Raw genomic sequence first — 24,582 nt, 5'->3', positions numbered from 1 at the left:
TCTGTCCGACCTGAAATCCCTCCTCTCTTGAGGGATAACCTTCGCCTTTCCCTTTCCTTGCTGCTGATCTTCCTCAACCCTTTTGTATTCATCGATGCGATCCATGAGCCAACGCACGCTTCTGACAGGTTTTTTGGTCAAAGATTTCCTCAAGTCGTGCTCCGTAGGTAGGCCGACCTTGAAGGTCCTTATCGCCACATCATCAAGTCCCCGTTAATCTCATTGAACATCTCCCAGTACCTGTCTGAATATGTTCTCAAGGTTTCTCCTTCTCTCATGGCCATGGACAATAATGAATCCAAAGGCCAAGGAACCCTACTGCATGTGATGAAACGAGAGCCAAATACCCTAGTAAGTTCCTTGAAAGAATTGATAGAGCCTGCCCTCAAGCCATCAAACCACCTCATCGCCATAGGTCCTAGGCTGGAGGGGAAGATCTTACATATCAAAGTTTCATTCTTAGAATGTACCGCCATCCTTTGACTGAAATGACTCACATGCTCCACAGGATCTGTTCGGCCATTATAAATGGTAAAGGCTGGTTGTGTGAAGTGTCGAGGGAGCCTCCCTTCTTCTAACTTGCGCGTGAAGGGTGACCTGGAGATTTGATGTAATGCCCTACCCATAGCATCGTTTCCCAGGCCCCTGGAAGAAGAATTTTTACCCTTCCGCCTATGCAGGTTGCCATCCTCGTAAAAGAAAGATTCATCCGGGGGAGTCCTTGACCTCGACCTGTAATTGTCATCCCTAGAGCCCTCAGAGAAGGGATCAGAGAAAGAAGGAGTTCGCCTTCGCCTTTCGCGACGCAACTTCCTTTTCAGGTTGTCAATTTCCTTCTGCATGGCTTTTGTATTTTCCTCATGAGGAACTCTGTTTCCCCCTCGTGAATGACTCCTACTCCTGCTGGTGCGTGTTGTGTGTACACTCCCTTCTCGGTCTTTTTCGTGCTCAAGATGCAAGGAGTGATCCTCATGCTAAGACCCCACAAACTCCATATGGTGTGCACCTGAGCCTACCATAATGCCAAACCTCCTAAAACACAATAATTTCCACAGACGGCGCCAATTGTAAGGACATAATTCGAGCCCGGACCCACAATTAGAAGGGGATGGGCCTGAGAGGCCTTTTTACAATGAAATTTATAGAGAGAGTGGGCTTGAAATCTAGGTTCTAATGATATTTAAGTAACAAAGAATGATGGGCTTTGATCACAGTGGCACACATGAAGAACTGTTTATATGAATACGAAAGAAATCTTCTCCTCGGACATAAGCCGAGGATAACTTATATTACTGCTTCCCAAGATAGATTACAATTATGGATCGTGAGGTCTACCGTGTCCTTTTCTTTCTCCCCCTTTGCTTAAGGTCCCCTCTTTCTTTTATACTCCCTCCTTTCCTTCCTCTTCATCTTCCATGTCACGGTTAGATTATTCGTTTAGATACTTATCCCATCCACCTTCCCTGAAGTTTGTGGAGCTAGGAGCCAAGTTCCACCATGATGCTCAGGTCTCACTTCCCCATTAATGAGGCCAGAATATCAGTTGCAGAGCATACAATGCAGGGGCGATGGTAACAGCTTTATCTGAGATATTCCACTGCCTTTCTTCTTATCCTCCACATGTACTGTGTCTACCCTAACCTATAGAAATTTCTAAAACATAGCCTGTGGATATTAACCAACCCTTCTCCTACCTCGGCTTCACATAGCCGATGACACAATCTTCCTTGGACATATTTATTCAGACATTATCTCTTATTTACCTAGTATTTTCTTATGAGTTAACATTCATACACCCTCAGACCATTTAGTGTCCTCGGACTAGGCTTCTAGCCCGAAGAATACTCTTGGGCCACCCCACATATATTCCTGGGCCCAATGACCCTACATTATGTAACAATGGTATAATAGTCAATTTATATATTACATTTTCCATTCTTCTCTTTTTCTCTCCTACCAAACAAAAGAGTTTTTCACCCTCTCACTTTTCCACCCCTCCAACCAAACACACAAGAGGGAAAACCAAATATTTTCTATCCTCCTACAATTTTCCATCCTCTCACTTTTCCACTCCTCCAACCAAACGGACCCTAAGAGAGTGTGGGAGTAAAACACCATCATATTCATTGTTCATTTGTCACTTACATTTGGGATTGGTATTACCTAAATTCGGGGCAGTGAGGCTTAAAAAAAAAAAAAAAATCCATGGCATTTTACCACAATATTGTGTTAGGGAAACATGATCCCAGTGATGCAATTTGAGAATTGCAATTAACTAATAGTGAGTGTACAACTAAATAGTGTGTGTATTTTAATGATAACAATAAATGCCACACTTTTAAAAGAAAACAACGGGCTTTACTATTGTTTTTGAAAAGGACTTTGTAATACAATGTGGAGACTCCATCTAGCATTTGACAAATTATAGCACTTGTCTATATATATACATATGCTTGCGGCGAGGTAACATTAGGAAGATTTGTGAATTTTGGGTTTAAAACTTTTTAGTTGAAGGATTATGGTCAAAACAGAAAATATTTTATTTTGCCGTTGAAAGAGAAGGGAAAAAAAATGGAATATACATAAAAGTTTGTGATCAGTGCACATGAGTAGTATCGTGAACAGTATCACAGAAAGAAATTAGATTAAGGGAGAAAAAAATAGCACTAACACTCTATTTGGCTCACCGGAACATGTAATCTGGAAAATTACTCATTTTATGGAAATATTTTTCAAAAAAATCATCCATTTTCATGTGTTTTGTTGTAACCTTGAAAATGAGCTAAAAAACATTTGCGGTGTGAATTTTATTTGAGGTAATTTGTTGAGTATGTGACATTTTCGGTCAACTTGCATTTTTTGTAATACCAAACATAGGAAAACGCAAGATACATTTTCTATCGTAGCAAACACAACATAAGTCCAACAAACCTTAATACCCAAAACTGTTATGTTGTTGACAATTGTGTTGTCTATTATAATTATGCAATTTTGTATAATAAACAATTTATAATGTTAATGTAACTATTAAACTAAAATACATAAAACGTTGACTAAGTATATTCCTTATACTTTTTGACCTAGAAATGAGAATTTTTCCCCTAATCGAAGTAAGAACTTGGGTGCTGATGTGGTTCAACTAGAGTACAGTAACAATAAATACTACACTTCAGTTTTTAGATATAACTAGTCGCAGACCTGTGACTAAATATAACTATTGATTCTGAAAAAAAAAATAATTGAAATTAATCTAAATAAATAATTAATCAACCAAATATATAGCTTTTAATAAGAAACAAAAAATCACATAAACCTAAATAAAAAATATTTAAGGTGATGAATTAAGATTGACCTACTGATATGCAAATATCAAAAACCCCAAGACTTAAAACTTCAAAATTTATAGAATCCCCAAATTCTACTTCAGAACCAAACCAAATTCAACAAATTTTTATAAAACATACCAAATAAAAATTTATTGTTCCCTAGGCTGGAAGACATGGGTTACATTTTTTATTTTTCTAAAAAAAAATAGAGATGTTTTATCTGCCATGTACAATATAAAAAAAATAATTAGTTGAAATTTCAACTCAAAAACCAAACCCACGATTATCAACGTGAGTCTCTTTTTTTTCAACGTTAGTCTTTTTTTTTTTTTTGAATCCTATCATAATTTTTGTTTTTATATAGATTATCAACGTTTGAATTTGAGTTTAAGTTGGACTTGTTAGAGAGATAGAGTTTCACTCCTTGTTAAGTTTTGATTAAACAAAAATAATTTTATTTTAAAAAAATGATAATGATGAGTTTGAGTTTAAGTTGGATTTATTAGAGAGATAGAGTTTCACTCCTAGTTAAATTTAAATAGAAAATAATATTTTTATTTAAATAAAATGATAATTTTATTTAAATACTGTGCTAACGTGGAAAATTATGAGAGCTTCAAAGGTTTTGGTTTTATATATATAGAGAGACTAGTCGTAGACCCGCGTGATGCGCGGGAAAATATGACATGACTATTTTTTATTGAATAATTATTGAATTAATATATTATATTGTATATTTTTAAAAATTCAATATGTGTTATTTGAAACTATGTTTTAAATTAGAAGTATTTTGTAATCAGGTATTATATGTATGAAAACACAATGCAATAATTTTTTTTTTTTAATTGATAGTGTGATGAGAACTATTAGACCAAGTTGTAACTATGTATACTTTGTTTATTACTATACAGATGTATGCAATTCAACTCTTATAGATATATTTTTCTCCAAAACATAGATCCACATCTCTTTCTTCCTAATAATTGAAACCAAGTGAAAAAGTATATAAAGATAACTATGCAATAGATCATTATCAATGAATCATATATCACAAAGTGGAAATATAAAAATAAAATAAAATGCAAAAAGAAAAAGTTCCTTAAGTATCTATACATAAAAACATTTATAGCATAATGATGCTCTAAAGTAAATTATATTTTATCTTATTCTCTTTTTGGCATTTTCAGTAAAGATGATCAACTAAGCAAAGTAAAAGCTTACTAAGAAAGTTCAAATTAACTAAAAATTTGATGGTGGAGATGCAAATTATTTGTAATAAAATAACCAAAATAACAAATAACAAATAGATTTGAGAAAAACACATAAGATTTCTAAAAGAAATTTTACCAAACACATGGGATGCAACAATACAAAATTACTACACTTAAAATTTTTTGACTTTTTAGATACTCTACAAATAAAACAACTTTATTCACTTTTTGTCATATTATAGACTATAGAGCAATTACAATTTCACTATAATCTCCCCCCCCCCCCCCTAGAGGTTATTTTATAAGCATTTTGATTGAAATCAAATTATGCTTTTTATTTCTTTTTTATTTTTTGCCCAAAGGAAAGTCAACCTACCAGATAATCCAAATGATTATCATAAGGACCCGCTACCATAGAGCAATTTGGTAAATGTCTGTTATATCAAACATTTGATGATATTTTAGGCTTAGATATCATAGATCTGGCTTCTTAACATAAGCTGAATGTCTCTCCACAATAAGTCTAATAAGGGGATTCTCCACAACATCACCAACCTGAGTCTTGTAACGGCGAACTGATATCTTTTCATTGCTTGTAACAACTACAACCTCATCTTTGTGAGTTAAAAGCTCATTTGCCACAACCATATGCATCTTGTACTTTTTAAGAGCCATATCAGCCTTCTCTGAAAGTATTAGTATATCTATCTCTAGTTGTTTAGTCAAGCAGAGGAAAACTTTCAGTCTCATTTCATTATAAAATAACAAAAAGTCAAGGAACTTATAGCAAAAGGCTTTCTATACAAAATTCCAGTAGAAGGAAAACTAATAGGCCCTCCACTTTCTTCAAGACATAGGGAATTATGAAATATCATACATCCTTTGCTCACCCTTTTGTCTTTCTCAAATTCACATTACCAAAGAAGTATATGAAGCTAAAAACAATGTGAATACATCTCTGTTAAGTGGAAGTCCATTGGTAGGCACATTCAAATTCGTAGCCATGTATATTTTGTTTTGATATAAATTCAAATTTCTATTTAAAAAAAAAACTACATATTAACCCAAACCAAAATTCAACCAAAGCTATAAGAGTGATTTGTGATGGGAAATGTAAAAAAGACAACACAAAAAAATTAAATAAAAAAACCATCAACCTAAATTACAGTTATAAGAAAGAACAAAAATCAAACAAGAGAGAGAGAGAGAGAGAGAGAGAGAGTACTCACAGTTTTTGTGTGGAAAAAATATGGATTGAATGGAATAAATGATATCAAATTCATACAAAATAAGATGGGGGAGAAGAAGAGTTAATAAATAAGAAAGATGAAATGATGAAGAAAGTTTAACGGTAAAGTAAAGAGTAGTAGGGAGATAAAGTGGCAAAGAGAGAGGGGAAAGGTTGGAGGAATAGGAGAGTTTTTTTTTTAGAATAGGGGGATGAAAAGTTTAAATGTTCAATTTTAACTATTACTTGAAATTAGAAAGAAGAAAACGAAAAGTTGAAATCAATATGGATAGCTGAATATAGTTAAACATTTGCATCTAATGAATAGTCAAACATGTACATATATCCACTAAAATGATAACGAATTATTCAATTTTAACAATTACTTGAAATTAAAAATAAAAAAAAAATGAAAAGTTGAAATCAATTTGGGTAGCTGAATAGTCAAATATTTGCATTTAAAATGAATGAATTGTAACATGTTGAATAGTAATGGAGTGCATTAACAGGTTTCTCCATGAACTATATTTAATTATTTTATATAAAATAAAATAGAAAAATCATAAAGGAATTTTTTCTCTTTTAAAAGTATGAATTGGTTGATGAGGTGACTCAACAGGATTATAGTAACATTAAATTCTACGTCTTAATTTTTAAATATATGTATATATAGATATAGATATGGATAATGGCCAGCGTGGGTTCCAATTAGCTCAAGTGGTAAAGTCTCTAATGGTTGAATAAGAGATTTGGGATTCAATCCCTGCCTATACTAAAAACTGATTGGTGTCTTGATCTGTTCATAAAGAGCTATTATTAAGAGTGGACGTCATAGGTTGAAACTCTCTCAAAAAGATAATGGCCAGTGATTCCAATTTACGAACTTGATCATTAAGGACTACAAGCCCATTTTTGAGAGTTTGGATTCATTGGTTGATGTTGGAGGTGGTACTAGGATAGTGGCAAGGATAATTTCTAAAGCATTGCCTCACATGAAGTGTGCGTTTGGCATTGATGAAAGTTGCCAATTTATTTTAGTATTCAACTTATTTTTGCTACTATTTATGGGTCTCACTACATTTTTTGGTACTATTCATGGGTCTAATTATATTATTTCAGCTAATTTTTACCTTTATCTACAGTACTTTCAGCAAAAAGTTTTCAATTTCAGCAAAATAAGCGAATTCCAAACAGACCCAAAATGTACAGTGCTTGACCTCCCACATGTCGTTGCCAACTTGCCAGATGGTGAAAATTTGAAGTATGTTAGTGGGGATATGTTTCAATCTATCACTTCTGCAAATGCCATTTTGATGAATGTGTGTAACATAATATTTTTGCTTTAAAGATCAACGATTTTAGTTTGGAATTAGGTTGTGTTTTTTAAGTTGCATACTTCTATTTGTTTTGATCATTAATATTGGTAGAAACAATTGTCTCTTCTATGTTTGCTTAGATGTTGCTATTAGAATTATGGTTAAAAAATTAAGTTTAGAGGAAAAGATCTTAAGTTCGATCCCTAACTTTACTCTACCTCTCATTTAAAAATATTAAAAATCTAGCATGTCGGGCCACATTTATTAAGGGGAGTTTATACTCACTTGTGATGGGGGTATTAGAATTATGATTAAGTGATTAAAATCATAACTTCTTAACAATTTAATCTTTTGAGAGAATTGGTAATTTAACACGTATATAATAATAATATCCTTTAAAAAAACACTTTAAACATGTCTATAGGTAGGAAATAGATAGATAGATTGATAAAGGTTAACACAAATCTTAAGAATTTTGCCAACTCCCATAAGTGAAAGAAAAAAATATTACAGTGTCACCCTTGCCCCAATTCAAAAGTAAATTGACATTATTTTGGAGTTAGTTGCATTATAAGAAGCTAAAGATATCATATTCTCAATCCTAATTGAGTTGGTTAATAATTTGGCAGTGGATTTTGCATGATTGGAATGATGATGAATGTGTTCAACATACTGAAGAGGTGCAAAGAGGCTATTACAAGCACAAGTAAGAAAGGGAAGATAATTATTATAGATGCGGTGATAAATGAGGAGGATGAACACGATAGTACCAGAGCAAAGCTCCTCTTTGATATACTGATTATGGCTCATGCCAATGGGAAAGAGAGAAACAAAAAGGAATGGGAAAATCTATTCTTTGAGGCTGGCTTTAGCCACTACAAAATCTCATCATCATTTGGCATAAAGTCCCTTATTGAGGTTTATCCTTAACTGATAAACAAGTATTAATTATCTTATGGCTTTAAAAGAATGCAAGAATCCATGAAGGTCAAATAAAAATTTAGGGTAGATTATCAAAATGATCAGGGAAGATGTGAGAATAAAGGGCGGCACTTGCAAGAAAATTAGCAACTCTGTCCTTTTGTATTACTCAATGGAAAATTTCATTTTCAGCTTTAACATAAATGTAAAAGAATCCATTGTCTTAAGATCGTGGGTGTTTCTTGGTTAATGTAATAAGTTTGTTTGTAAAAATTACAAATGGGGGAAGGGGGATTTAAATCCAGGTGTTGGGATTTTTTGTGGTTGGAAACTTGGAATATTTGTAGTGCTAGTGTCTTAATAGGTCGGTGCTTGAACTTGGTTCTTGGTGTAGACGAGTCTAGTACTCTTGCCAATGAGTCATCTGTTGGCTGCTGCTGTTGTATTTTCTCTTAGCAAAATAATATAATGAGTAGTTGAAATTGGATAATAGAGAAAAGTAATATAGATAGCAAGAGTTACTTTCTGTGGCAGAAAAGCGCTTAAAGCAATTATATTTGAGTATGAGGTACTACAATAGCACTGGAGTTTGCATTTGCATCAGACTGGCTAAACTAGTCTTAGCTAATCTAATGTTAAAAATATAGCCAAACACTAACAAAAAGCTCACGCATCAAACAAAGACGATCATCTTAGAAGGTAATTATAACCTACACAACTGGTTCCAAAGCTCAGTGTTCTCACTTAAAGTTGTGTCGGTAGATCAATAACAGACCTGCCCACTTGGTTTCTACCAAATAAGCCAGAGAGTTAGAAACAGGCCTTATAAGCATGTCAAAAGCACATAAGTCATTTAGTAAAGACATGCATAATTAAAGAGCAATGCTATTAATATTACAGGCTGATGAGAAAATTCAAGTGATAGCACCCAATTCAATTCAAACTTGACATTATATATATTCTACTAGACTCCTAAATGTCTGAAAAGAAGACAGCAAGAGAGGAAAACCAAATAAAAGAAAAGAAAAACCTAGCTAATAAATTTTAGTGGAAAAGGATTTGTCACTTTTTAATGATTGCATGGAGACATGTGACAAAGGCATAAATTAGTCCATAAAGGTGTAAAGATAAGCAGATAACTTCTTCATTTTCAGATACAATAATGTCATAATATTTGGCTAGTAGTAGAGTCAAAAAATGTTTGTAAGACTTTGAAACAAGAGTAGCCAAGGCCCCAACATCTGCAGTGACTCTCTTATGAACAGCATATATAACTACCAGCATTCTCCAAATTTTATGTACTTGAGGTCTTCAATCAGCATAGAAAGGTTCCAGGGAACCTTCTTTCTCAAAAGAGGTTCTCCACTCTAGAAATTATCGAAACAAGCTGCAAAAGCCAAGTTATATAGCTGGGCATCTGATCTAGCTGCATGCCATTTGGTTGCATATGGAAGAGCAACAGCCTGCAAGTGCATGACGTAGTTACATAACCAAAACCACCCTCCATCCCTGTTAGTGTCCCTCAATAGTCAGCCACACCTACAGCCCTCCACAACTGGACTCTCTTGCCTAGGTACTTTCCTGTAGTTTCTCTGATCTGCTTGTTGTGCATTAGAGATTTCTGCATACATGCAAAGCAAAGCATTAGCACTTCTTAAGCAGACCGTTTTGTACCCTTAAACATCCATCTAGAGAACATCAAATATTCCTGTTTTTAAAATTTTGGATCATCCATCCATTGAGCCAACCACTGCTTCAAAGAGCAAGGAGAAATGAATTTAGTTCTAAGGCTCAAATCTAATCCAAGCAATACAGCCTGAAGAAGAGTGCACTCTAGGAATAAATGATCCTAGTTTTCCCATTCTTTATTGCTTAAGACGCACTTACTATCACTCACTATGTTTCATTTCACTATTCTGTTTTAACAAGTCCTCATGCCAAAACTTCCACACAAAAATTATTAACCTCAAAGGAAGCTTTAATCCCCCACAGCTGTCTCTAAGAGCTATGACCCTCCATTAAGAATCCCTTACCTGAGTTCCCCCTACTTTTTATAATAGCTTCATTTTGGCTTTAAATCGACCATGTGGTACATTGAGCCATTGAGGCCATCTCAGATTATCAGTAGCTCCTCACCTTGAGATAGGGGCTGATAAAAAATTAAGCATCCACCTCAGGGGAGTATCACTTCCTAATCTAGTCCTGTTTCCAAGACAAAGTGTAACTTTACCTATTAAAAGATGCGGATTTGACTTCCCTAGGGGAGTCCCAAAATATTATATAAAAAATTTAAAATTTTCAAAAATGAATGACAATGATTATCAAAATTTCGCACCATTCCATTGTGAAATTTAATACGTTCAGCTAAAATAACAAACCTGTTATGAGTAATAGGAGCAAAACAGTAATATCATGTACTTTATATATAAATAATATTTTATGTGTTAGGGTTGACTTATCAAACCCTAAAACACTTTCACAGTAAACAACATGGTATCAGAGCCACCAACCCGCCGCTGCCATTAACCCTCCGACCACCACCCACCAATATTGTTGTCGCCGGCAACCATAACCTTACTCGCTAGCTCCAACGACCTTAATAGAGACCTCCAACGATCTCGATTTAGTGGCTGAAGGAGTTGTCCAGTGCCGGTGACCCTCTCTCCGGTCTCGCGACACCAAATCGACATCACCTAACCACAAGAGAGGCAGGGTTTTACTCGCCCTCCTTCGGCGACCCATCCTAGCTTACTCGCCGGTCCTCGTGCCGCCGCTCCTACACCCTAGCGCCGCTGCCAGAGTTTTCAATTAAGGGTTTCAACCATGGTCTGATTTTTTCTTCTCTTCTTCAATACGTTCTCTGATTATTTGTTCAAGCAGCCTTAGGTTGATGTTTAGTGGTGGATTGGGCATTTTTTTTTTGGTGTTGGTATGGATCTGTTGCTGCCTTGTTTTTTTTTTTGGAATAGTTTGGTGTTGATTCTTTGATAGATGAGCTGCTGTTGGCGTGGCTGATTGGTTGAAGTATATTGGTTGTTGGTTGGAGTTTGTTTTAATTCAGTTTACATATTTCTTTAGCGTTAGTTTGTTCTTCAAATTGCTATTATGGAGTCCAAAGACAATGCTCAGCCTCCTAATTATTTCTTATTTCCTGATACGTTGTCAATTACCTCCATTCGTCTAAATGGTAGTAATTATGCTCAATGGGCACAGGAAGTTGAAGTCTTTCTTCTTGGTAGAAAGAAGTTTGATTACGTGATTAAGGAACCTCCTGCACCTACAGACCCTAAATTTGCTGATTGGAGAGCCGAAGATGCACAAATTAGGAGTTGTTTGTGGAATAGCATGGAGTCTAAGATCAATTGTAGTTTGGTTTTCTTACCAACTGCTAAACTTGTTTGGGAACAAGCCAAAGAACTTTACTCTAGTGTTAACAATTTGAAGCGGATTATGATCTTCATCAAAATTATTTCTCCTTGAGTTTGAGTGATATGTCTTTGGAAGACTATTATAACAACTTTAAGGGTGTATGTGAAGAACTCAATATTTATCAACCTATCTCCTCTGATGTTAAAATTATGAAGAAACAACGAGATTCTATGCATGTTGCTCACTTCCTCTCTGGATTGCCTAAAAGTTTGAATCCAGTAAAATCACAAATTTTAGCTAGTCCAAATCTCCCTTCTTTGAGTGAAGTTTTTGGTAGACTTCGACAGGCCATATTATCTTATTCGAGTACTGACCCTTTCTCTTCCTCCAATACTGATGCATTACCTTCTGGTGATAAATCCGCCTTTACTACTTATATGGGGAGTAACAGAGGTGGTCGTGGAGGTCGAGGTCGTGGGGGTCAAGGCCATGGAGGTCGTGACCAAGAGGGCTGTGGTAGTGAACAAGGGGGTCGTGGTAAAGGATGTGATCTTTGTAAGTGCACTTATTGTCATGGTGAAAATCATACAGTAGACTTTTGTTGGGAGTTGTATGGTAAACCCTCGGCTCACCAAGCTAGTTTTCAAGTTCAAGAACCGCCTTCACAGTCACTTCCACCAACATCCAGAGTAGTCTCTATTCCTGAGGAAGAGTACAATCGCCTCTTGTCTCTGCATTCCAACTTTGTTGGGTCTGATTCTACTGCTACTTTGGCTCAACAAGGTACTTCCGCTAATTGTCTTGCCACTCAGGACCCTTGGGTCATTGACTCAGGTGCTACTGATCATATGACAGGTACCTCAGGTTCACTCTTTGACCTTGAGCAATCTAGTAGTCTTCCCAATGTTACATTGGCAAATGGCTCAGCCACTACAGTTTCTGGTTTGGGCACTGCCAATCTCAGTCCTAATCTTTCTCTCTCTTCTATCTTATATATTCCTGATTTTCCTTTTAACCTTTTGTCAATTAGTAAGCTTACTAAAATTTTGAATTGTGCTGCCATTTTTTATCCACTCATTGTATCTTTCAGGATCTCAAGACGGGGAAGATTATTGGTGGAGGGCGTGAAGCCAATGGACTTTATTACTTGGATCGATGTGGTTCTTCCCATTTAGTGGCTTCTCATTTGTCTATCTCGCCTCTTCAGCGTCATTGTCGCCTTGGTCATCCATCTCTCAAGAATTTGAAGTCATTAGTTCCGTCATGTCGCCAAATTGAGTCTTTACAATGTGAAGCATGTCAGTTGGGTAAACACCATAGGGTGCCTTTTGCCTCTAGGCGTGAGAGTCGTGTTAGTAGTCATTTTTATTTAGTTCATTCTAATATTTGGGGTCCAATAAACACTCCCTCATTGTTGGGATTTAGATATTTTGTCATTTTTGTTGATGATTATTCTAGAGTCACCTATCTTTATCTTATGAAAGAACGGTCTGAATTGTACTCAATTTTCAAATTATTTTATATGGAAATAAAGACTCAGTTTAATGCTTCACTTCGTATTTTTTGGTCAGATAATGCTCATGAATATTTTCATTCATCTTTGTCTCAATTTTTTGATGATCATGGTATCATTCACCAATCTTCATGCCTCCATACTCCACAACAAAATGGTGTTGCTAAACACAAAATGCGTCATTTGTTAGAGGTCACTCATGCCTTAAAGTTTCATATACGTGTTCCCAAATAATATTGGAGTGATACTGTTCTCACGCCTATCACCTAATTAATCATATGCCTTCCACTGTTCTAAGTGGTCAGATCCCCTATACTGTGCTCTCTCCTGATGCACCTTTGTTTCCTGTGCCTCAAAAGATCTTTGGTTGTGTGTGCTATGTTCATATCTTAGGTCCAAAGAGTGGCAAACTTGATCCTAGATCCATTAAATGTGTTTTTCTTGGGTATTCTCGTACTCAGAAAGGATACCGATGTTACTCACCTACTCTTGGGCGTCATTTCATTAGTGCTGATGTCACATTTGATGAATCTCAGACCTATTTCTCTCCTTTGGTTTATAGTGACAGTTCTCCTCCTTGTCTTCCTCTCCTACCACCTGCGTCTCTTATTGAATCTCCTTAGAAACCACTCCAGGTATATTGTCGTCGGCAGAAACCTCCAACAGAGACTTCTACCCCGCCTAGTGATCCGACTCCTGATCCTGCCTCTCTTCCAATTGCTTTGTGCAAAGGTAAGCATTCTTGTACCTCTCACCCTATCTCTCAGTTTTTCTTGTATGGCCACTTGTCTCCATCTCTTCATGCCTTTACCACATCCTTGAATTCTACTGTTGTTCCTAAGTTTGTCCAGGAGGCTTTGTCCATCTCTGGTTGGGAATCTGCTATGGAGGCAGAAATGCCTGCCCTGTCTGAATATGCTACATGGTCTTTAGTTACTCGCCCTCCAACGAAAACTATTGTTGGTTGTCGTTAAGTGTATACTATGAAGTATTTTCCTAATGGTTCTATTAAGCATTTGAAGGCTCGCTTGGTTGCCAAAGGCTATACCCAAACATACGGTATTGACTATGCCGAGACATTCTCACCTGTTGCTAAAATTTCTTCTGTTCGGATTTTGAACTCCTTGGTTGCTAATTTGTGTTGGCCATTATTTCAATTAAATGTTAAAAATGCCTTCTTGAATGGCAATTTTGAAGGAAGAGGTGTATATGGAGCAACCGCCTGGGTTTGTTGCTTAGGGGGTGTCTGGAAAAGTGTGTAGGTTGTATAAGGCTATCTATGGTCTTAAACAATCTCCTAGAGCTTGGTTTGGTAAATTCAATGAGGTAGTGTTAAAGTTTAGATTGCGTCGTTGCCACTCTAATCACTCTGTGTTTTCTCATACCTCTGATAGAGGAAAGAATTTGTTTATAGTATATGTTGATGATATTATAATAACTGGAGATGACAAGCAGGGTATTGATGATTTGAAAAGATACCTCCAAAACTCCTTTCGAACTAAGGATCTGGGTAAACTTCGTTATTTCTTGGGTATTAAGGTAGCACGATCTAAAGAAAGCATCAGTTTATCACAGAGGAAGTATGTGTTGGATATTTTGGAAGAAACTGGCTTGTTAGTATCTAAATCAGTGGAGACTCCTATGGATCCTAATGTCAAATTGTATGAAAATCAGGGGGAGCTGTTATCTAATCCTGGGAGATATCGTTGTTTGGTTCGTAAACTAAATTATCTCACAATTACTCACCTAGATATATCATTTGCAGTTAGTGTTTTGAGCCAGTTTATGAAAGATCCTCGCCTTCCACATTGGGAGGCAGTTATTTGAATTGTGAGGTATCTTAAAGCACATCTAGGCCGTGGTCTTTTGTATAAAGCTAATGGTCACCTACGGGTAGAAGCCTACACTGATGCTAATTGGGCTGGATCACCATCAGATAGAAAATCCACTATTGGGTATCGCACTTTTCTGGGAGGAAATCTGATTACTTGGAGAAGTAAGAAATAAACTGTTGTTGCTAGGTCTAGTGCAGAGGCTGAGTATAAAGCCATGGCACACACATCATGTGAGCTTATGTGGATTAAGCATTTACTTGAGGAATTAAGATTCGTTGTGAAGCTACTTATGACTATGCATTGTGATAATCAAGCAACAATTCACATTGCCTCCAATCCCATGTTCCAAGAGCGAACCAAGCATATTGAAGTAGATTGTCATATTACTCGGGAGAAAGTAGAAGATGGTGTAATTGCTACTCCACATGTTTTTACAAGAGTCCAAATTGCTGATATGTTTACTAAAGCCTTATGTAAGACTCGTTTGGGTTTATTATGTAACAAGCTAGGATTGTATGATATATATACTCTCCAGCTTGAGGGGGAGTGTTATGAGTAATAGGGGCAAAACAGTAATATCATTTACTTTATATATAAATAATATTCTATATGTTAGGGTTAACTTATCAAACCCTAAAACACTTTCACAGTAAACAACAAAACCCAATGGGAAGAATTTGAGAAAACTTAAATTAAAGATGTAATACAACAATAAGGGCGAGTAGAACAGGAGGGCTTACAAATCTAAGCAAGCTACCATCCTCATTTTTCAACCTCGTCTACACAATTGCTTGCCTTCCCCAGTCTGAGCATTGTTAAGGAAAATTTTCCTCCGATGTTATATAATAAGTTTGATGTATGGCTAGGTTTCTACTGTCTACTTTTTTCCTTTAATTCTAATTCTAGTTGAGTCTCTCTAACAAGGTCTAACTTAATTAAGTTAGAGATAGGTCATTTGGTTTGTTTCAGCTTTTGCCTGGTAACAATATGAAATGGGTATGGACAACTTTTAGTCAATAATTTGATTCAGAGTAAAAGTTTTAAAAGGTTGAAAAACTGTCAACTACATTAAGGGGAAAAAGCACAAAAGTCTTATGGTAAACACTTACATAATTAAACAGCCGCTTCATAATGAAAGAGTTTTAAATCATTAGTCTTATATATACATAACCTAGAAACAAAAGTCAGATAAAAAGATGTTACTTTTAAGTGGGATTGAAATAAGGTCTCACCATTGCTTCAACACAAGCATTACAGAGGATAGTGATGTGAATGATAATTTTCTTACATTGCAGAATAAAAGTAGCACATGGCTATGGCCATTTAGTTCTACTTACTATTCCACATTCAATTATGATAAATCACGGAACCATTACGGCATGTCTAAAATCTAGCAATATATTTACCTAAAGGTACAACCTTAGGTTCCTAATATGAAAGCTTAAGCAAATTACCAAAAACATAACTTATGCTAATGCAAATCCCTTTTTCAGTTGACCTATGGATCAATCAATTATGAAAAATGTTGACGTTATTTGAACATATGAAGAACTCAGTTGAATGATTTGGTCATTAAGTAAATTTTACATATCCACATTAATTCCTCATAAAAAGTAAGTTATAATTAAACTCTTGATGTTTGAAATTTTGAACATTCACTAACTGTGACTTGATTGTAGAGTTTGTTGCATTGTGCGAATTACAATATAATGTCCTCAAACATGCTAATATAAATCATTTTAATAACTTCTATGATTGTTTTTTCATTGTAACAATGAAAATTTCAGGGCAACCAAAAAAATATAAAAGAGGGTATATACAAGAATGGAAAAATCAGCCAGTCTCTTTATCAGAAAAAGAGCATTTTCTTTCGTTAAAGGTTAATAAGTACACAACTGTAGAAAACCTTCAACGAGGAAGCTTGATGGATGCTACATCTAGCTAGACTAATCATTTTGATTGTGATTTATACATGACTTCACATATATAATCTGTAATGACATAACAATTAATTCCGATTATAATGTTTTCAGTGGCATGCATATATTGTTTTTGCATTTTGAAATTTTTTTAAATAATGAACTATTTATAGGCAACAAAAGTTCAGATTTTACCGTGTAATCTATTAGAGCAAGCGAAAATCAGAAGCATACAATGGACTGCACTTGTCTTCCTGTCTTTTGGTGATGAGAGTTTCTCCTCATGAACAAGTCCAATAATCCAACATCAAGAGGGCAACCAACACAAAAAAACTGAACCAAAAATACCATAATCATTGTTTACTTTATAACACTATGTTTTAAAATCTTTGTTTTTGCATTAAACGAGTAACTTTAGGAAAAAATATAGTGCAGCAATTAAAAAAACTAAAGATTAAAAAAAGACAATGACATACCGGTAATCAAGAGAAAATATAGTAAGTAATTTCGATTCATTGACTTACAAGGTATTTGAACCCTTCAATCACTAAACTCCTCAAGACATTCCTACTCACTTGATTCTGGATAATCAAGAGTTACCATGGGTTTAAATTCTGGGAGCCTTTCAATCCTTTTTGGGTTTGGTATATCATTAAAGCTTCCTTCTCCACTAGGTCCAGCCCCATCATAATCGTCACGGGTTCGTTTTGCTATGTTACCATCTCCTACCACCATCGAATTGTCAGAATTATGGTGGAGAACACCCAAGTCCTCATAAGGAATGATGCTGGTGTTGCTACTCTGAGCCATAGTTTGGTTTAGATCTTCTATGTCTTTCTTGTATACCATACGGAACCCGTATTTCTTGACTATCGTGCGTGGATAGTTTTTAATTTTAATGCCAACCTGGCTGAATTCATTTGCTTCACATTTCTTCAGTAGTTTTATGTCCTTCTCCGATTCCTTGCAGTATTGATTATGCAAATAAAGTAGCCACATATGATCTGATGAATTAACTTCTTGTCCAATGGTTGGAGTAGCATTCAATTTATTTCCATTCACTATCAACTGACAGGACAGTGAACTGTAGCCCTGGATTTGGTGAGGTGGAAAAGAACAATATACAACGCAAACAGCAATCCCCATCCACTCATTAGTAAACAAATGAGAAGAAGGTTCTTTTATATTCACTTCAACCCCCATAATTTGATACCTAAACCACTTTGGAATTACACTTCCAGGAATAACCATGTCATATCTCCAATTGTAACTAGGATAGTCAAATCTACCGTCAAGAGAGAGTCCCTAAAATATACAAAGCATGTTGTTTATAACACAAAGAGAGAGAGAGAGAGAGAGAGAGAGAGAGAGATACCTGAAGTTGCTTTCTTATTACTGCAAAAAACATGTCAATGAAACCTTGATTGTCAACCAGTTTACTGCAATTTGCAAGAAAAAGCTCTACCTCACATAAAGAATTAGGTTTTAGTAGATCTGGTACTGTTTCCAGTGAGGTACAACCATATCCCCAAATTATTACAATACTTAATGGAAGCTTTGGCAATGATCGAAGACTCATGCAATTAATCAAATCCAATCTTCGCAAATTAGATAGTTTACTAATGCTGTCAGGAAGGCAAACAAAACTATTTCCGTTCAGATCTATTGCTTCTAAAGAGAATAAGCAACCAATATCATTTGGAATTGCCCTGAGATTGCAGTCACTTAGCTTCAATTTGGCCAAAGAACACAAACTCGATAGAGAGGAAAATCCCACAAGATTTGGAATTTTTGGCCTTGAATAAAAAGGGAGGAGATCATACCAAGATCTAGATTTACATTCATGGAAAGATAGCATAAGATTTTTTAAGAGACCATTGGAAGAAGGCGCCTCTTTTATAGCAGTTCCACTCACATCTAACTTCTCTACACTTTCAGCGTTCCCCAATATCTCAGGCAGTCCCTCAAGTTTTGAGTATCCAGAAATATTCATTTCTTTAAGTAACTTCAAATTAAAAATGGTGCTTGGTAGACATGTGAGACTTTTGCAATCTCTTATATTCAATACAGCAAGGCCAGTCAAATACCTAATTGATGTGGGTAGTTTAGTAATAGCAATTTCATCCAAGTAAAGCTTCAACACATGCTGCATGTTTTCCCCAAATTCTGGAATTTTTTTAATTTTTGAACATCCAGAAAGAATAAGAGTCTCAAGAGACTCCATTTCAAGCTTGGTTGGAAGACTTTTGAGGTTTCTACAACCTTTTATACAAAGATGAATTAACTTTTTATGAACTCCAATTGATGGGTGCACCCCACGTAGATTTATACAATCTTGAAGAACCAATTTCTCAAGAACTGGAATTTTGTTAAAATTAGGGGTTTTAATAAGGTTTGGAGACCTGATCAATTGGATAAATTTCAAGCTATCAAAATTCTGTTAAAACCCCCCAAAAAAGAAACATAAAACAATTAGCATTTATAAACCTTAAAGTTGAATGCAAAATAAAAATAAAATTGTTTAAGGGTGGCTATATTACCGTTAGATGGAGACTTGATGGCAAAGATTTTGAAGAGTACCCACTCCAAATAAGAACTCTTAAGCTATCCGGCAGATGTTTGGGATCATGTAAAAGGTGAACATTATCAATTCTAAGCAATTTAAGATGACGCATCTTTGAAAATGATTCAGGATTCCAATTTGCCTCTTTCAATCTAGGCAACTTTAAGGCCATGCCTTGAATTGCTTCTATTCCCTAATAAACATGAACAAAAGGGATTACTAAATTGCAAAATGTATGATTGTCAATGCTACTATAAGTTGAACTAGTTTGAATAATATGATAGGCTATATGCACAAGCTTTCTAAATAACCACTTACCGTATTGTTTTTTAGTACATTATTAATGTCCTCAAATGACCATAGAATGCTACGCTTTCCAGGATCTTCACGGCACTCTTCACGAACTATTTCTTGGCAACATTTCTTGTAGTAAATCATGCACACACACTTCAGAGTCATTCATTTTTATGAGAGATTTATCAACAAGAACCCTTAAGCCAACATCAAGGTAAAGGCCAAGATAATGTAGTGTTTGTACTACACTATTTTTTTCCTCATGATTAAAAAAACATGCAACATATAGAAATATTTTTTGCTCTATTTCTTGCAGTCCATCATAACCTATTTTAAGCTTTTGAAGAATTGCACTTTCAGGAAATTCTTTAAGCCTTTTCAATGTACCTTTCCATATATCGACACCTCTATTAAACAAAAAGAAACCCAAAGTTTCAATAGCTAAAGGAAGTCCTTTGGCATAATGCACAAATTCTTTGGACAACTCTAAAAAATCTTTGGGAGGATGATTTGTTTTAAAAGCTTTCAAACTCAAAAGATAAAGAGCTTCATTATCATCCAATCCCTCAACATCATATATGTCATCTGCTAATTGTAGTAAATGCCTATCCCTTGTTGTTATGATTATTCTACTACCTAACCCAAACCAAATGTGATTCCCAACTAAGTTGTCTAATTGCTCTAATTGATTTACATCATCAAGAACGAGAAGAATTCTTTTATGACGTAACCTATTCTTGATTGTGAAAACTCCTTCATCAACATCGTGTATATTCATGCTTTCATCCAAAAGTTTAAGAATAAGTAGTTGTTGGAGTGGAACTAAACCACTTTTTTCATATTCTTCCCTAACATTGGAGAGAAAACAACAACTTTCAAACTTCTTAGAAACCATGCGAAAAACAACTCTAGCAAGAGTTGTTTTACCAAGTCCACCCATCCCCCAAAGCCCTATAATGCGAACATCATTGACCCTATAGACAAAAGTGACACCAATTTCTCACCTCGAGAAATTATTCCAACTTTGCCTTCATTACATTCAGAGAATGCATAACTCAATTTATGCCATATGTCTTCCACAATGTTTTGGATGATTTTTGACTCAGGCCTGCAATGGAGAGAGAACGTTACGTGGTGAGTTTAAACCAACAATAAATAAGCCACACAAAAGAAAATAAGTAGAACTCCAATGTTCTATTCTTTCAATTGGAAAAAAAAAATAATTGGCTAAAGGAAAAATTGAAAGAATCATGAAGATGTATGTAGGTTTTCTTAAGCCTCAAAACAAGATTAAAGATAAGAAGAGTTGAATATTTAAAAGAAAGAAATATGTGAAATTGGATTACCTATTCAATAAATGCCACCCTTTAAGATTGGCCACTTTTGTCAAAGCATTTTTCCACATTTCAACCTTCTCCACATTTTCCTTAATTCTTTCTTCATGTGCAACAAAAGCTTTTTCAAAAGTTTTTAATTGTTTTCGAACATCAGATGGATCCACATCATAAAAAACTGGCAGAACTGTCATTCCCTTCTCTTTCATGCAGTCAACAATCTTTCCAAGTTCATCCAAACACCATGTAGAAGATGCATAGTTTTTTGAGAGAATGACCAATGCAATCCTCGAATCTTCTATTGCTTTAAAGAGCTCTGATGAAATAGACTTTCCTGTCTCAAGTTTTTCCACATCTTTAAAGGTAATAATGCCCTTCTTTTTCAAAGCATCATATAGATGATCCGTAAAAGTATTGCGAGTATCCTCACCTCTAAAACTAAGAAAGACATCATATTTCCAACTTGATGTTGAGGAAGAAAATGATGAGGAAGCCATTGAAATATATTGCCAAATCTTGAACTACAATAAAGATTATAAAAAGCAAAAATAAAAAATCAAGTCTTCAATTAAAAAATCAACCCTTTCTCTATAAGTAACTTCCTCATTTAATTTATACCAAACAAAAAAAAGTATTGTTTCCTACTATGAAACAACGCTCCAGGATACTTTTACCCTTACTACGACTGACTTCTTAATTACATTTACTCTTGACTTTGCTTTTTTGGTTTCTTTAGGCGTGGTACATGGATGAACCTAATTAGTGCTATAGCCTATATGTATGCGATTTACTCCTCCATTAAGAAAAGATAAGAGAAGCAAGAGTAAGTTCCTGGTAACTAATTAGTGCTATGTGCTATATTTACTCTTTTTACTTTTACTACAACTACTACACGAACATTTTCAATGATAAATATTGTCAATATTAGGCTTTGAAATAAAAATGAAGATATTTCTTTCTAAAAGGCTATTGACTTTCTACATTGAAAGGAAAATTATTGCAAAATCAAATCATAGAATATTTCATTATTTAAAATAAGAACATCAAATTTAATTTAGAAAGCAAATAAGTTGTATTTTTTTTTTAATTAAAGTCTCGTTAATATTGATTGTATATTAATTCTATTTTTCATAGTTTATTTAGTCTTCATTTTAGTTTTTTTTTTTTTTTTTTTGGGCTTATGCCTTGGCCCCCATAAACTAGATTTCTGGTTTCATCCGTAGTATTAAAAAAAATATAATTTATTTATTTGACGATCACTACAAGAGGAGAAATTCAGATATAAAACAATAAGAAAACACACAGAAAAACCTGATAAACAAATTTTATGTTCCACCCCTTTCCCTCTACTTTCTCATCATTCAAATCAAATATAAATTTAATATATAAAGAAAAACATAGAATTCTGAATTCAGACAAAGAAAGCATTTGCATAAGAGAAGAGAGAGAACCTTGAGGGTGTGAATCACGTTGTCAAGGTCGACGAAATGAAAAGGCTTAAACGATTCGTCGCAAAAAATAACTTTGTGTGTGCTCAGTTTGAGAAAAGGGAAAATAATAGAGATCAGAGACGGTCAATTGTGACACAGAGTGTATGATATAGAGAAGCTGTGGAAAGTAATGGTTACTAACTTTAAATCAAGTGTGGACCAGTTTCTGTTCATGTTAGACAGTTTAGGTAAGTTCTAGGAAGTTTCCTCATTGCTAAAACCAGCGTCTGTTTCCAATTCTTTAATTCATTTCAAAGCCAGATTCAGTGCATATTAGGTAATGCTCGTTAAAATAAAAAGGGCATTGGAATCAAAGAGAGAAACTGAGAAAGTTACATGCAAGAATTCACATCCTCGTTTTGCAGTGAGGTCAACAACTCGATTGTTAAAAATTTAAACAAATAAGGGTGCAAGTGGGAAAACGATGACACAATTCAACTATATATAAAAAATAAAAAGAATATATTAATGAGAGAAACTACAATGAACCTGACAACCATATTATTCTTTAATTAGAACATTGAACATACCAACTATTTTTCTTTGTACATAACTTCTGGCTGAAGAACTTATTGGAAATTTGTTTTTTGACGTTTTCAGTAACTATTTCTACACGGTTTAACATATCTAAATATTGAAAATTTAATCTTAAAATTCAGTAGATTTCTTTCGTACATGTAATAAAAAATTAATGACTTTGCAAAAGGATTTGCTGTACCATGAGATATGCCTATAGGGTTTTAGTAAGTTCACTGGTGAGCTTGCTTAGCACTTGCTCCTATGTGAATCCTCTACCACTGGTTACGTTGCTCAGAACCTTGAATTGAAACTCACCGTTCAGTTTTCTTCTTTTTTTCACCTTCTTAGTTCTTACTTATTGAATTTTACGGTAAACAAAATTAAACGAAAAAGGGAAAAAACAGAAGAGAGAAAGGAACAGAAAATTGCTTGATGTTGGTGTTGGTGGGCTTTTCATGTTTTCAAGAAAGCAGAATCATAAACAACTATCGTTTCTACTAATTCTACTAATTGCTTGTTATATTTAGGATTTGGCATTGGTTATCATCACCTGTACATGCGTAGGGAGGGGCGGCTTAATATATTTAGGGACAAAACGAGAAAACTAAAATTAAGACTCTTTATCTATTTAAATATGACTTAAAAAATTAAATAATACTTAAACTCTATTATCTTGTTTTGAATCAAAATTTTTACTAATTAACATGAATCAAATAGATTTCTTTTTAGAAAGTCTATAGACAAAAAAAAAAAAAAAAAAAAACTTTGACAAAACTTTTTGTGGTAGCTAGATTGATGGTGGTAAGTTTGCCAACTCAACTATTGTGAAAAATATTGTGAATTTTTTTGTGTATTGCTTTTTTTTTTTAAAAGCGCTTGTAAGTGCACAATTGCGCCTGGACCCAAAAACACACATGGACTCAGGCCCAATGAGCCTTAAACAATGAAATTTGTAGAGTGTGGGCTCGCAATCTAGTTTAGTGATATTCGAAACTTGATTAACAGACTAAAATATTACAGTGTTTGCAAATAAAAGACAAACGGGGAAAAACAAACTTCCTCGGACGTGAGCTGAGGACAAATTATATATTATTTGTCTTTTTCTTTTCTCAAAGACCACAGTTCTTAATATTTCTCCCCCTCTTTCTTTGCCCTCTTTCCTCCTTAAATACTTCTTCTTCTTCCCTCTTTGTCCACATGTCACACAAATCACCCTATTAGCCACCTGTCCCATCCACCACCCTCTGGAAGTCTTTAAATTATAGCAAGAAGGCTGACTTCTACTATTCAGGGGTCACTCCCCCATTAATGCGGCCAAGGAGGTAGGTGCAGAGTCTTTAATGTAGAGGTAGCAGCCTTTTTATAAGATATTTTCCTCATACCGTTGCGTCTGGAGGGTGCTTAAATCCCCCTCTTAACCAACGGTTTTTCCGTAACTCTGCCTTGATCTTTTTGGCGAATCTCAGGGTCATCGTGGGTCTGTCCGAGGAGATATTCGACCTCGGACGAATCCTCGGACTCTCGACTCATGGGCCGAGTTACAGTTCTAAGAGGCTTTTAGTCTAAAACAAACTAGCGTCCATCAACAAAGCCCGAGGCCCAAATACTTACTTAGGTCCTTTTAGCCCCCACAGCGCTACTTTCACAATATTTTACACAACAAATCCTAGGTGTTAAGTTGTTATTGGTTATAATTGTAACATATAGTTTAGGGTATTAACCGTGCATTCTGAAAGTTTAGGGT

The 24,582-nt window shown here is 35.0% G+C and overlaps 1 protein-coding gene and 2 pseudogenes across 1 annotated transcript; 2 read left to right on the top strand and 1 right to left on the bottom strand.

Moving 5' to 3' along the window:
• LOC142630916 (TMV resistance protein N-like) overlaps positions 1-22,457 on the bottom strand; it is a 56,718-nt pseudogene extending 34,261 nt beyond the window's left edge.
• On the top strand, positions 6,624-8,011 carry LOC142630805 (trans-resveratrol di-O-methyltransferase-like; annotated as a pseudogene).
• Positions 11,108-11,482, top strand: LOC142632735 (uncharacterized). Its single transcript, XM_075807084.1, has one exon. It carries the CDS (start codon positions 11,108-11,110, stop codon positions 11,480-11,482), a length of 375 nt encoding a protein of 124 aa, XP_075663199.1.
• Positions 22,458-24,582: the final 2,125 nt, after the last annotated feature.

The sequence above is a fragment of the Castanea sativa genome, chromosome 4 (assembly GCF_040712315.1).
Source record: "Castanea sativa cultivar Marrone di Chiusa Pesio chromosome 4, ASM4071231v1".
Lineage (NCBI taxonomy): Eukaryota > Viridiplantae > Streptophyta > Magnoliopsida > Fagales > Fagaceae > Castanea > Castanea sativa.
This window is presented reverse-complemented; position numbering and strand designations above follow the sequence as displayed.